Here is a 14779-nt window from a genome sequence, read left to right as displayed (position 1 = left end):
AACCATTATAGAAGATACATACGGCAGGCTCTGGAGTAAGATGCATGTGGATTGGAAACCTTAGCCACTTGTTAATTATATGACCTGCGTGACTTCATCCTTCTGAGCCTTGAATTCTTTATCCTTAAAAATGTGAGAATAATTGCTACCTCATATAGGGTGATAATAAGAAGTAAAATAAAACATATTAAGATCACCAAGTAGCAAACTGTGTCAACTTCTAGGTAAAATGACTGAAAATGTGTGTAGCATGGAAGGTTTTCACATTGATAGTGCTTTACAGCTTCAAAGCACTTTCATAAACACCCATGTTTATTCATGTGGCAGTTATTGAGCATGTATTATACACACCAAGAAATGGGCTCTGTACAATCCAGTGAGAAAGGGAGCATGGTTTTCCCCTGTTCTACAAATAAGTAAACTTGTCTTAGGTGATTTGATTTACCTGGGGTTACCCATCTAATAAACTCACTCAATCCAGATTCTACTGTAATTACACATCCTTTCCACTGTGTCTCACTTTCAACTGATCAGTGCTCTTTGTGGTCTCTGAGGGAAGGTACTACAAGATGTTTGGGACCTTTCCTTAGCCAGAAAAGCCATTATCCCTTGCTTACCCATAGCAGGGAGGCACGGGCAGGGACCTTGAACTTCCTCCCTGGGGCCCAGCAGGGTTGGCAGTAACCTAGTTGGCTCTCAGGAGCCAGGCAGGCTTGTGCTGGTTACTCAAGAAAATTGCTAAATTGTCCATTAGCTCTCATCATAGAATAGTGGCTCCTTGCATCGGGGACCTATCTCCATGGTATTTAAAAGGCTCTGGTGCATTCAGGGAACCCTCTTTCCTCTCTGAACCTAGGGTCAACCAACCAGAGTCCACACAGTTTTCATTGGATGCTAAGGAGTATGTCTCCACTGCATAACCTCAGTCTACCCTACCACCACCGCCATGTACATATGTCTATACACAGGTACTCTTTGAGTGCCTCCTTCCTTATCCTTTCTTCTCCAGGGAGAAAGAAAAATCATTTCAGAAGCAAATTCATTAGACATCATTCATTTCATTATCGGCCTGTGGATAGGAACAAAGCAGTATTCAGATTAACCATGCCCAGTTACAATGCCTATAATTAAGTCTACCTCTTGATTCATTTTCCCTTGACTTCTCTTTCCTGACAGTAACAACTAGCCTTTCTGCTCTGTTCCCTTTTGAGCATAGCTGTGGTTCCTAGTTTTCACTTCCTTATCCAGCTAACCTGAATTTGAGGTGACATAGCTGTCTGAGGTCAGCTGTGCTCTTTGAGGATGAACCTTCCTTTTAAGGCTTTCTTCTTCACATGTTCTGAGACCAGGAAAAGACAAAGCACTAGCTCCCTGCTGTATGGAGGTGTTTCTACAATTGAGGGAGGGACCAACTTTGTACACTAATTGAAGTTGCTCAATAAGCAGAGAGCCTGATGATGTCCCCTTTGGTGTGAGAATAAGGGATTCTGGTAGTCCAGACCCTCAAACTAAAGTTTGTTTCAGCTATACTAATTTTCTCTATTTCCTCTAGGCTTGTTTATAAGTGGTTCCTGCTAATCTATAAAATCAGCTATGCTACTGGCATTGTTGGCTACATGGCTGTCATGTTTACCCTCTTTGGTCTTAACTTACTATTCAAGTGAGTACCTTTGCTGGTGTTTGGGGAGGAGGGATTGGTGAGATGTATTTTTTTTCCTGGGACAAGTTCTAGGTATTAACCAGGTAGACATGCCATCCAGGATAGGAGACTTGGGCTGTGGGGGTGGTAGGGTGGGACCTCCATGATTTGTGCTGTCAAAGAGAAAGGAATGTCTGGATGATACAAAATTAAAGTCCCAAACTGTTGGCTGTATTTTTGAAGAACTTACATTTTAGTGGAAAAGTATAATAAGAAAAGTAAGCATAATGATGGCAATATTATAGCCAGTCGCCCGTAACTCCATCACTCCAACTGAATAATTTCCTTGTCCATGTGTGTACTACTCATTGTAACAGCCACTCTTCCTGAGTGGTCTTACGTTCAAAGAGACTAGGAACTGGCAAACTATGTCCTATGGGCCAAATTGGTCTACCTCTTGTTTTTATAAAATAAGAAAAAAATTTACTGAAACACAGTTGCATGCATTTATTTACACGTTGTCTGTGGCTGTTTTTGCAATAAAACAGTAGGGTTGAAAATTGTGGAAGAGACTGTGTGGACCACAAATATAAAATACTTAGTTTGGCCCTTTACAGAAAAAGTTTGCTGACCTGGGACTGGTAATCAAACCTGGCAGGACAGTTGGCCACACCTGGCAACAGGTCTACCTAGAAGGTTGCAAGGCAGGAAACAGCAGGGCAACGTCTGCAGGAGTGTTTGCTATAGAGCCAGGGCTGAGATGGGTGGCCCAGAAGCCCCTTCTTCCCCAAGGAACATACCCAGTTTTAAGAATCTCCCAGTCCAGATAACAGTATACCAGTACAGGTCATGTATAACATATGAACATTGTTGTTTTGTAGCATAGCTGACATTCCTTCTTTATCTACATTTCTAAGGAAACCGTTCTAGAAAGTTAACTTGCGGACATTTAAGTCCTGCTCCATTGTTGAGCACTTAGATTGTTTTGCAGTTTAGTTCGATCACAGGTAATATTGCTGTACTACTTCCTAAGGATATATTACCAGGAGTGGGGTTCTGGCTGTTGCTTCATATTGTCATAAGCTTTCCAAAAGATTTTTTATCAGTGTACAGGTTCCCCCACCCCCAATTAAGGCAGAAGCCTGGAAATCTGGACTCTGATACTGGAGGGTACAATGAATAAGTAGGGCAGAAGAGAGCAGAAATGTGGCTTCCTGGCTCAGGTAATGGGGCCTGTGGGCTGTGGATCATGAGGACAGTGCAATGAAACTAGAGATTTAGGATTCAGATTTAAATTCGAGACCAGTAATCTCTTCCCCAGACCTAGTACACTGTAGATGGGAATTCTTTGAAAAAGAAAGGAATAAATCCTACTTTTTATAGCAAGAGGACACCCATGGATTTCTTTCTTCTAGGGGTAATACATGCTGAAGGAGTGGTTCACAGGAATTCATCAGTAGTGAGTCTAACACATCCCACCAAAGGAAACCAGGAAACTTCCAGATATCTTCCAAACCTGTGTGGTTAAATAACATAAAAATCAAGATTCTGCTGTATGTTTTAAAGATATTTATTCTATAATTACAGGGTTTTTTTTTTTTACTTGCATAAACTATACAAGGAGGAAAACAATTGAGAATCTTGACCATTTTTATGCTACTGATCAGGTTAATTGGTATAAGATTGCAATGTCTAGTTGTGGGTTAAATATTACAAGATTGAGCAAATTCAACTTTCTAAGATAACATAATTTACAACTTTAAGTGAACACATACAGTTCCTGGTACAAATATTTTAACAAAGGTAGTTTTCTATAATAAGCATTTAAAGACTCATGGTTGCAAATTATTGGTCTTTGGAATTATTAAAACAAACCTCACAATATTGGCAAGATCTTTGTCCTCCTTATAAGTAGACTTGGACCAAAGTTTAACTTTGATGCATTATATAGAATGGGTATAAATGCAACTTAAAATTTTATGGCAACTGGTAATGTATGTATTTACTAACTAGCTTCATCTTTTTTTTCCTAAAGTTGTGGTTAGTAAACTTTTTCTGTAAAGGGCCAAATAATAAATATTTTAGGCTTTGTGAGACAAAAGGTAAAATCTAGACTAGTATGTAGGTACTTATATAACAAGAGAGAAAACTGCTCCCTTGCCCCACCCTGTTTGGTGGATGGACTCTCTCAGATGGTGGCATACTTTGTGCCCACTTGCCATCAGATGAGACATTCTCAGAAGGAGGGGCCTGATGGGGTGTGTGACGACTGGGGTCATTTTCCCCTTCTGCTCCAGTGCCACCCAGATCCTGGTGTATCCTTCCCTCTTTTTGGAGAGCTTAGCTGTTTCAGCTTGGGCAGCTGGCTGGAGGTGAGGCAATTCAGTGAGTTGTCAACTTCCAGATTGAAATTCCACTGCTTGGTGTCTAGTGGAGTCCCCAACATGCAGATGCCAACCAGAGGGGGCCCTTGGTGAATTTAAGGCATGCATGCCAGTTGAAGGAGGCAGGCACTTGGAACAGAGTAGGGAAGAGGGGCAGAAGGGGATACCCTGGCTTTGTCACAGTGCTGGCCTGTTGAGGTGGTACTCATAGGCAGCAGGCTCGATTTGGTCTTAGTTAGCCAACACTTGCTCTAGCCCTGGAAGCGCCTTCAGGCACCCCTTACGTATGCCAGAGTAGGTGTCCAAAGCAGTTGCATCCCCAGGCAGGCCTCACAGGCTGTGCTGCTTCCCCTACAGGATCAAACCAGAAGATGCCATGGACTTTGGCATTTCTCTCCTCTTCTATGGTCTCTACTATGGAGTTCTTGAGCGGGACTTTGCAGAAATGTGTGCAGACTACATGGCATCCACCATAGGGGTGAGTTCACCTGGGCTCTTAATACTGCCTCCTGCGACCTCCAGAGATAAGCCATATAAAATCCTTCAAGATGTGAGTGGCATGTATCTGGAGATTCCTTCCTTAGAATTTGGGAAGCCAGCTCTCAGATCCACTCTGGTATTTTAACCTTAGGGCCATTATAGAAAGGAACCACTTTACCCTACAGGAAGTTAATATTCCTTTAACAAATATTTATTTAATACTTTCGATGTGCCTGGGCTCTGTGTATTTGTTAGAATTAAAAAGGTGTGCTAAAATACACATGACTCTTGCCCAGTTGGAGTTTACTCTCTAATGACAGAGATGGTGTTAAAATAATAAGCACAAACAAATAATAAATTTAATGAATATTATGAAGGAAAGGTTCATAATGCTATAAACAAATAGAGTTGTGGCATTTGACCTTGTCTTTGGCTCAAAGATAGCATCCCTGAAGAAGTAACTATTGAGCTGACTTGAACAATGAGTAGGAGTTAAGCAGACAAAGTGGGAAGTCAGATGGTCACCAGATAGAGAAAATAATGTCTAAGAGTTCTGTAGTGGGAGAAAGTGTGGGTATTTAGACTAAACTAGAAAAAGTTTTGTAGGCCGAATGAAAGATGACAGTTTTTATACTCAAAACACTCGGAGGCTAAGAGAAAATGACATCATCAGATTTTCACTTTGAAAAGATCATTCTGGCTGCTGGATAGAGAACAGACTAGAGAGGAGTCCACAGATTAGAGTGGACCACTTACGATTATTAAAGAGACAATGTGGTGGTCTGGGCAAGATGCAGGTAGCTTGGATTAGCACAGAGATGATGGGAAGGGAGACAAGTGGATTATTTGAGATGTATTTTGAGGTAAGGTTGACAGGATTTACATGTACATTAGTTTTGGAGACTGAAGAATTATGAAAGAAAAGTGGGTATCAAAGCTGATGTTTCTAACCCAAGCAGCTCCTTGGATAGTATACTTTTCACTGAGATGGGAAATGCTGCAAGAGAACTAGGTGGGAACCATGGGGAGAGTCTTCAAGCTTAAAATGCGTGTAAAATAACAGCCAATCTAAGAAACCCAGGTCAGTATTCCTATTTTTTTTTTCATAATGGGAGTATGTCTTTGCTGTTTTGCTGTTTTTAAAAATAATACAGTCTCTTTGTAATTATGTAAATGACACAGAAGTGCTCCCCATCGTGGTAGCATCCCAGTAGACCCCACCCCAAGAAGAAATAATTCCAAGCTTAATGGACATCACATTTCCCTGATTCTGTGTTGAAATCCATGTGGCTCTGTCTGATGGAGGAGGACCAGAGGACATTCAGAAGTTCTTTCTGTATCAAGGTTTGGCAGCTTGGAGAGAAACTGAAGAGAGTATCAGGGAAGTAGGTTCTCCTGGAGCATCGATACTACTCCTAGCTTTTAGGCAGCAGGCAGCAGTGGAGACCCACTGAGAACAGGAAAGGATAGGTGCTGACTTGAGGTGAGGCACCTCTGGAACTCTTGAAAAGTTTAAGGCAATTTTGCAGGCAGGGGCTGTTTGCTGTGCAAATTTGTATGTCAGTGCTATCTTGATCTCATTTGTGGTACAGCTTGGTAGGTATAGGGCAATTCAGATTACTCAGAATACCTAGGGTAACTTTTGTCAGGTATGGTTTTAAGTATAGGATATTATTTCTTGGTATGATGGGAAAGTTTCTTTTTCCTGTAAAGAATCAAATTGAAAAGAGAGTACATTGGATCCCTTTGTAGACAATCCATTAGATTCTTGTTAGAACAACCGTCTTCTGTTATCACTGCATTTCACTGTCTGTTATCTATTTGTGAAGACTACAGATCTTCCTTTAAAAACAGCTCACTGCCTGAAGATTTCCCAGACCCTAGATTGTCTCATTATTACATTCACTTTCAACAGCAGCTGTTTACTCAGACTGTTTCCGTGGCATAGCCAGCTTTTCAGAGTGACTCTTGGCAGTATTCTTTTACCCTCTAGTGATTTCTTCTCATTCTATTTTTATAGGACCAATTCCCTGATTTTCCCAGGTTGTTGCCAACTTTATCTCAAACTGCCAATTTAAGCATAGACTTAATCCTCTCAGGTGGGTCACTAATAACCAATCTTACAGAACCCTTCTGTCCAAACAGATCTGAGCTCAGAAGTGATCCGCAGGGTAGCTTCTCTCTCAGGAGGTGGAATCATTACATTGGCCTCCCCAAAATGGGATTTCAGTTGGGCCTTTTTCATGCTGGGGTAGAACTAGGTGCTCCAGTGATTACAAATGATAATACCTAATAATGATAATAAGGTAATTCCCCAATAATGATAAATTCCAGCTTCACCGAGAGACCTAGTGGGAGAATTTCTTTCAGGGTGGAGAGTGCCTCAAACACTAGCTCTTGACCCCTCATACTCCCCTTCCTTTTATGGGATCTCACTCGTTATCCCCACCACTCCATGCTCATTTTTTAATGGTCTGGGGCCCATATACCTTCTGTGCCTCTTAGCCCAAGAACGTAAAGATCAGTCACATCAGACTTTATTAAAGGATGATAGCAGGAAAGTAAACCATGAGTACTGGATGAGGTTAATCTGACTCATGAGCCCTCCTGCTTTCCAGGGCTTCCCAAGCCTGCCTCATCCAGTTCTCAGCCTGCTTCTGTGTAATGTGGGCCATCTTAGCACCCCCACCTAGAATCCACATCTAGACAACTACTGTCCAAATGTCCAGACCTAGAGCAGAGCCTGTGTTCCTGATAGAAGTATGTCCGCAGCCCCCTTAATGCCTCAGGCCAGCCTTCTGAACCTGGTATCATAGATGAGGATCCACCTCTTCCCCATCTGATTGACAGTAAGAATGCCTGTCCCTGTCAGAGGAGCCACTCCATCAAACCCCTGTCCTACAGAATGTGGCCTTGCTGACGCTAACTATAGACAAGCAGTTTACTTTTACTCGGGTCCCCATCTCAAGGGCAGGGAGTGGGTCATAGGAAGAGTAGGGTGGCTTGTGACAGTACTGGGTGAGTTACTAGGAGTTCATTCACTCATTGTTTCCTACAGTGAGTATTGCTGAGACTTAGTGACAAGCCTGCTGATGGGGCTCAGGGTGCCAACAGATGAGCCCCAGCAGAGAGGTGAGGGAAGGGCCTCCCAACATGGGATAAAGGGAAAGACCTTTACCGTTCTTTCTAACCCTGAGGATTCCAGGACGGACTCTTTTTTCTGCCCAAGTTTTCAATCAAGTGGCCTTAGTCTGCTCAGGAACACCTGGGCCCCTGAGCCACAGCAACCTGAATTTCAAGAATATTCCTGGCTTTGAAGCCAGAAACCTGTAATTTGGCAGTGCCCTCTCCCCCCAGCCCTGACAACCACCCTTCTGCTCTCTGTCTGTGGGTTTGACCACTCTAGGGGCCTCGTACAAGTGGGCTCACACAGTATTTGTCCTTTGTAACTGGCTTGTCTCACTTAACATAATGTCCTCCAGGTTCACCCATGTTGAGGCCTGGGCTAGAATTTCCTCCCTTTTTAAGGCTGAGCACTGTTTCATTGTAGGTATACACCACATTTTTAGTCCTAGTCCTTTTTTTAGTCTTTGGTATATTCTATGATCACAGCTTCTATTCTGGAGAGTCATACTTGATTTTGGAGCTCTCCCGCCTAGCAGGTCTAGATCTAGGTCTCAGTCATCTCATGGTCCCCCTCTGAGAGTGCTTTGACCTAAAAAGATCTGGGATTGATTAATTTCAGAGCCTGGAAATGAAACCATGAGGTTTTACAATTGTATTCATAAGCATTCTCAATTCCTTGTCACTACTGTACACAACTCTGTTTAGTGTCTCTTTGTTTTGCTTCACATGGAGAAATTTATGATGTGAACTAAAGTAATTCTCCTTAAGTTGAGTCAAGGGATGGCATCTTGGATGGCATGTTTTTCCAGCTGGTCACTGTGAGATCATAAGCTTGTGACAGCCAGTCAGTATAGTTTCCATTCACACCCAAAGTCATGTAGTATGGGTGGGGGTTTGGGGGATTATGAAATAAGCCTGCTTTCTGGGGCTTTTTCCTCTGAGAGAGTTATTGGGAAGGCAGGGTAGTAACACACTGTGCTACATCGGGCCATGTGTTCTGTCTCACACTTTTGTATCTTCTGAGCAAATTCCTGTGCCCCAGATTTACCTCCTGGATCCCCAATGGCCCCAGAAAGCATCAGGAAAGGACTAGTTGCTTTTCATCTGCCTTGAAGAAGGGGGAAGAGCTAGGGATTAGGTCAGACCTGGTTTCAAGTTCTAAACCACTTTTAATTAGCTGTATTCTCTGGAGCAAGTTACTTTGCCTCTCTGATCTTGTTTTCTTAGCTGTAATAATATTATCAGACTTAATAAACTGTGGCAAGGAACAACAGGTGGCTGGAAAGCACTTTGCAGAGTAGCTGAGCCCATGATGAACAGTGGAGAGGGTGACAGTAGCTGCTACCCCGGGTCAAGCCTGTCCATGCTGCACCGCCGACTGTGAGACTGCCTATGCCTGCCTGTCATTGCCTGGATGGAGCACAGAGGCCCTACAGGGTTTGTCTCCTATCTTCATCAACCCAAGCAGAACAGATGAATCCTAAGTCAAGACTATATCCTAAGTGAGGAGTATATGCCAATTCTCTCAGTGCCATCTCTTGTCTGAAGTCATCTCAGACCACTCTGTGACATAGCATCTCTGCTGTAACCCTGAGAAGTGGGTGTTTTAGTCAGTGTCTCCACAGGTATTTCCGAATCATCTCTTGAACTGGCGAGGCTCCAGCTCGGTTCTGCCAACAGCTCTCTGTGGGAGGCTGTCCTCCTTGGGCGTCGGTTTCCTCACCTGTCTGAAGAGCTCACAAGGCTTACTTGGCATACATTTTCTGTGGTGTTCAGTGGTGTGGAATGGAACTCATGTTTTCTGAGCATCCACTCTATGCAAGCTCTGTGCTGGCTTTTTTCTCAGTGAGTCTTCCCAAAGCCATGTGAGGCCCAGGCTAGTATTCCAGCCCTACAAAGGAGCACTCTTCCTGTTTTGTCTGGGAGAGCTTACTCTCCCACTTGCCATGCAGAGCACATTTCATGCAGATGACTTGCTGCTTCTTTTCCCAAGGCACTAGAAACCAAAGTGGAATTCCCATAATTTCCTGATATCCTATCTACAAATCTACTTAGGTTTGTACCTAGCTCTTCCTTTCCTCCAGTTACAGTGGATTAAGTGTCCTCTCTCCTGTCAAAAGCCAGCCCTACCTGCACCTGGGTTCCATATGCTCCTGCCTTCTTAGAGACCCTGTGTGCTGCTGACTTCCCTGTCTTACCCATGGCTTGAACTTCTCCCTCTCTTCTGGACTCTCTTCCTTTCTTTTTCAAAAACATCCTTTCTTTGACCCTGTCTCCTTTTGATTGCCTTTCATTTACTCCTTAGCCCATTTCACTATGGCCTCAGATCATTCTTCAGAGGTGGCTTCTACTCAGATCACCATGACTCTGTCACTAATTCTGTGACCTAATTCTCATCCAGCAGTTGTCAGCACAGTTGACTCAACCACTCCTTCCTTCTTAAAAGAGGTTTTTTTCCCCCTTGGCTTTTTGTGACATTATGCTGGCTTGGTTTTCTTTGTGTTTGATATTTTCTGTCTCCTCTGGTAACTTTCTATCTCCTTAAAAGTTACTGTTCCTGTGAGCTCAAACCTAAGCCATCTTCTCTGCTTTTCACCTAGAAGTGTCCCATTTCTTTTTCCAAAGCTTCCATATCTCTGATTCAAAACTTGTTTCTGAGCTCTGGACCTTTACTACTCATTTGTCTACTTGGCTTCACCAGGCTGTCCACTCCTCTCAGTTTTCACTGCCATCAAATTAGCCCAAGCCATCACCTTAGCACCCACAGGCTTCTATCATCTATTGCTTTTTGGAGAATTCTTATTGTCTCTTAGCTGGTCTTTCTGAATCTATGTTGGCCTCATCACTGACCTATTTTTCACACAGAAGACAATGATCTTTTAAAAATTTGAGTTTGATCATGTTAATCCTTACTTAAATAGAGCCTTTAGATGACTTCCCATTTCAAGTCCAAAATTCTTCATGTGGCTGATATGACTGCGTTCCTTTTTGTCACTCTGGCCAAGTTAGGTTCCTTTCAGTTTCTGAAGTGCTCCAAAGCACCTTCCTGCCCCAGGGCCTCTTTCCACTTCTGCCTTTCTTTGTCTTGCTGACTCCCAGCCCAGCCTCTGTCTGTCAGCCTAAAATGGCACTCCCTCAAAGAAGCCTTCTCAGGGGACCTAGGCTAAGTAAAGAACCCCTTTTACAGCCCTTTTAATGCCTTTCCAACAATTCTTATTTTAGCTTTTTAAAGAATTAGTTATTACTTTATTGTAATTATCATTTTAAATATCTCCCCTAGGTGTAGGTTTATAAGGCCAGAGGCCAGGGCTGTGTTTTTCCAGCATTACACCCCAGGACCAACTCCAGGGGCAGGTACTCAGTAGGCACCCAGTGTATTTTGATGGGTGGAAGGAAGGGTTTGGTGGCCTGCTCAAGGGTGTCAAGATAGTAAATAACAGAGGATTGAAATTAGGTCTGCCTAATCCTGGCAGGCCATATGGCCCCTTGAGCCCTTCCACTGAGGGATTATTAGCCTTTTGAAGTTAAACTGAAACCTGCCTCCCTGTACCTTGCCCACCTCAGCCTCAGCGCTTCCTGAGGCAGTCTCCTCCTCATGGTTTCCGTGAGCCATAGGTTGCTGGGGCCTTCCTGACTTGACAGGCTTACCTAATGCTTTTGTTGAGATATTGTGGGATTTGACCCTACCTGTTGCCACATTAGCCTTGTGGGGAGAACTCCAGAAATGAAAGGCCTAACAGACATTTTCCTGGACTTCCTTGCTGTCATCACCCTACCCAAGTTCCCTTTGATCTTGCATCCTTTTCCCCAGTGTTCGGGGGCAGAACCCTGGGATGCTGGAGGTAAAGCACTTCCTGAGCTCTGTCCCACTCCTGAGTTGGAATGCTCACGCTTCTTTTTACAGCCAACCCTGTGGGCCAGTGCGAGTAGTCGTGTTCCTGAGCTGTGCAGTGGCGTGAGGACTCAGGCAAAGCTGTACAGGCCCCTTGGTTTCTTCGCTCTCTGTTCTGTTGATGTGCCTAGAAGCCCTAAGCCAGAACACATTGCAGAGCCATAGCCTGCTGAGTTCTGGAGAGGTGCTTTCTCAAAGGTCCTCCCAACACGAACATTCTCCAGTGTCAACTTTGGAGAGTTGCACAGTTAGTGGGGCTTCCACAGGCTGCAGCCCTCTGACTCTAGCTTATCCTTTTCCACTTCACATTCTAGACAGACAGATCAGAAACTTTTGAATAACTGGCCCTCAGTGAGCTAAGTAGCTTACCTTCTGAACGAACATTCAGCAAAAGTTAATGGAATGCCTTGGGTATAACTTGGGTGGGAGTCAGAGGGGTCTGGGTTCTGGTCCCAACTTGCTTCTTGCCTTGTCTGGGCTTTGTTTTACCCAGCGAGAGGGCTGCTCTGGTGTTCTGTGATGGTAAGTGGCTTGCCTTGAGCCCTTACAGATGGTTTGCAAGAGGGTGAGGTAGGGGTGAAGGCAGGAAGCTCTGTATACATGGATTCTTGGGGCAGTGTAGCATCTCTGCCTTCTAGTCTTGAGGACTGTTGGGATCAGGGAGCCATTCTGACCGCTGAGGGAGTCCATTCCTCAGGAGGGCAGCTGGGAGTAAGGGACGTCCCCAAGTCAAGTGGACATTCTGGCAGCGAGAGCTGTGTCTGCTGTAGGTGACCTGTTGTCATCCTCCCTGATTCTCTGTCCCAGCACCTGTGTGCCCTCTCCTTCTCCACTGCTGTCACTCACTCAGCTTTGGGGTTTTGGCTTTTTCAGGAGATAATTGCTTGGAAACAAACAAAAAACAAAGGAAACTCAAGAAAATACAGAAAGTCTAAGTAAACTAAATCTGCCTTACAGGTACAGATAAAATTGTAATAAGAAATGTTGAAGGTTTTTTAAAATATCCATTATAGAGTTTTGCAAGGTGTAAATATTCTGGAGATTAGTTGCACAACAATGTGAATATACTTATTGCTACTGAACTATACATTTAAAACAGTTAAGATGGTAAATTCTCTATCATGTATGTTTTACCACAGTTTTTAAGACAAAAGAACAAACCAATGTGTCTTACAATATTTCAACAAATAAATTTAAAATCTTTTTTCCTTGGGGTGAGGGGGAAATGTCATGTACTTGTTTAACAATGAGCCACAAGGAATCATTGGAAAGCAAATCTTGGAATCATTGGAGCAAAACTTGCAATTTCTTTTTGGAGCATGAAATTGGTTATCCATTGTAATTATGGTAATCAATTTTTAATCTGAGAGTAATGTTTTATTCATTAAGGAAAATTTGAGTACATTTTCTGTATTTTTTGAGAAATTGCCTAGTTTTCGTAGGCAAAAGAAAAAAAATCACCTATAATCCTACTACCAAAACATCACTGGTGTGAACATTCTGATTGTTTTTCTTTGTATGGATTTGGGCTTATCTTTATATATGGTACCAGTCATACTGTGCCTCCAAATTTGTGCCATCCTTTTGACAATAACTGTTATACCTGCAGCTTTAGTTGATTCATTGCCTTTTTATTCCCTTACGTGTGTACCATAATTTATTTAGGTGTTCTCCTGTTGTTAGTTATTTATTATTTCCAGTTACTGTTTTTTTTTAATTATGGTAAAATACTTATAAAAATCACCATTTTAGCCATTTAAAGTAAATTCAGTGCATTAATTACATTCACAGCATTGTGCAACTATCCCCACTATTTCCAAAAGTTTTCATCATCCCAAACAGAAACTCTGTGCTTATTAAGCAATAACTGCCCATTTCCTACCCTCAGCCCCTTTCTAATCTACTTTTTCTCTCTTTAAACTTGCCTATTCTAGATACTTTGTATAAATGGAATCATACAATATTTGTCCTTTTGTGTCTGACTTCACTTAGCATAATCTTTTCAAAGCTGTTGTGGCATGCATCAGAACTTCCTTATTTTTATGAGTGAATAATTTTCCATTGTATGGATGTACCACATTTTGTTTATCCTTTCATCTCTTGATGGACACTGGTTGTTTCCACCTTTGGGCTGTTGTGAATAGTGCTGCTCTGAACACTGAAATACAAGTATGTGTTTAGTTCCTGTTTTCCTTTTTGAGGGGAATGTATCTAAGAATGGAACTACTGTGTCATATGGTAATTCTGCCTTTTAACTTTTTGAGAAATCGCCAAACTCTGCTTCTCTAATTATAAATGAATATTTATATGCTTAAATGAATATCTGTATGCATTGAAGCTCTTTTGATATTTCTACTTACTTCTTCACATTCCTTAAAGTGAAGCTAATGGGTTAAAGGGTGTGACAGTTTGAGACATAATGCCAGATGCTATGCCAAAGGGTTGGACCTCTTCTGCTGCCACAAGTGTCTGAGAATACCCACGTCGCCAAACCAGCGTTGCACCAGATATTCCACTGTCTTGAATCTTGGAAGAGAGATGTTGTCCATCTCTGATGGAGCCAGAGTCTGGCCACAGAGTGGCTTATCTGACACAGCTTCTTGTCACCAGCCCCATGTCCTCCTCCCTCCCATCCTCCTTGTCCCTGATGCTGACCCAGCCCCAGTCTTCAGTCCGATTAGATCTGCCGTCCTGATCCGTCTCTGGTCTGTCCCCCCCATCTGCCCAGTAAAGATGAGGTCTGTTTGGCACTGAAGGTGGTCTCCGGCTCTGGGGCCCGCCTTGCCCCTTTGCCTCCCCTCTAGAAGACCTGATAGGCCTCTGTGGTCCCTTCCCCCGTTGCCTGATTCTCACATCTTTCCTGTCTTTCACCCCTGCTCTTCTCTCCCAGTTCTACAGCGAGTCGGGCATGCCTACCAAACACCTTTCTGACAGTGTATGTGCCGTGTGTGGGCAGCAGATCTTTGTGGATGTCAGCGAAGAGGGCATCATCGAGAACACGTATAGGCTGTCTTGCAATCACGTGTATCCTGCCTGGAGCCCCTGGGCCACAGCTCTCCTGCCACCTGTGCACTCCAGTCAGAGGGGGAAGCGGCTGGTCATGCCCTCGGCGTGCTGTCCAGACCTTTGAGTGTAGAGAGTCGGTCACAAGGGGGCACACGTTTGGGTGACGTTCTCTACAAGAGAAGCTGACCCAGGAGTGAAAACTTCAGCCTTCTTCACTCTTTCCCACAGATGGGCATCACTCTTATTGAAAGA

The 14779-nt window shown here is 43.3% G+C and overlaps 1 protein-coding gene across 3 annotated transcripts in view; it reads left to right on the top strand.

Annotated features, from left to right (window-relative positions):
• RNF121 (ring finger protein 121) overlaps positions 1-14779 on the top strand; it is a 92555-nt gene that overhangs the window by 73943 nt on the left and 3833 nt on the right. For all 3 annotated transcript variants that reach the window (XM_037026290.2, XM_037026292.2, XM_037026291.2), the window contains 3 exons: positions 1553-1660; positions 4381-4501; positions 14412-14545. In XM_037026290.2, coding sequence (XP_036882185.2) covers positions 1553-1660; positions 4381-4501; positions 14412-14545 — 363 coding nt within the window. The remainder of the gene's footprint in view (positions 1-1552; positions 1661-4380; positions 4502-14411; positions 14546-14779) is intronic.

Source organism: Manis javanica, chromosome 11 (assembly GCF_040802235.1).
Source record: "Manis javanica isolate MJ-LG chromosome 11, MJ_LKY, whole genome shotgun sequence".
Taxonomy (NCBI): Eukaryota; Metazoa; Chordata; class Mammalia; order Pholidota; family Manidae; genus Manis; species Manis javanica.
This window is presented reverse-complemented; position numbering and strand designations above follow the sequence as displayed.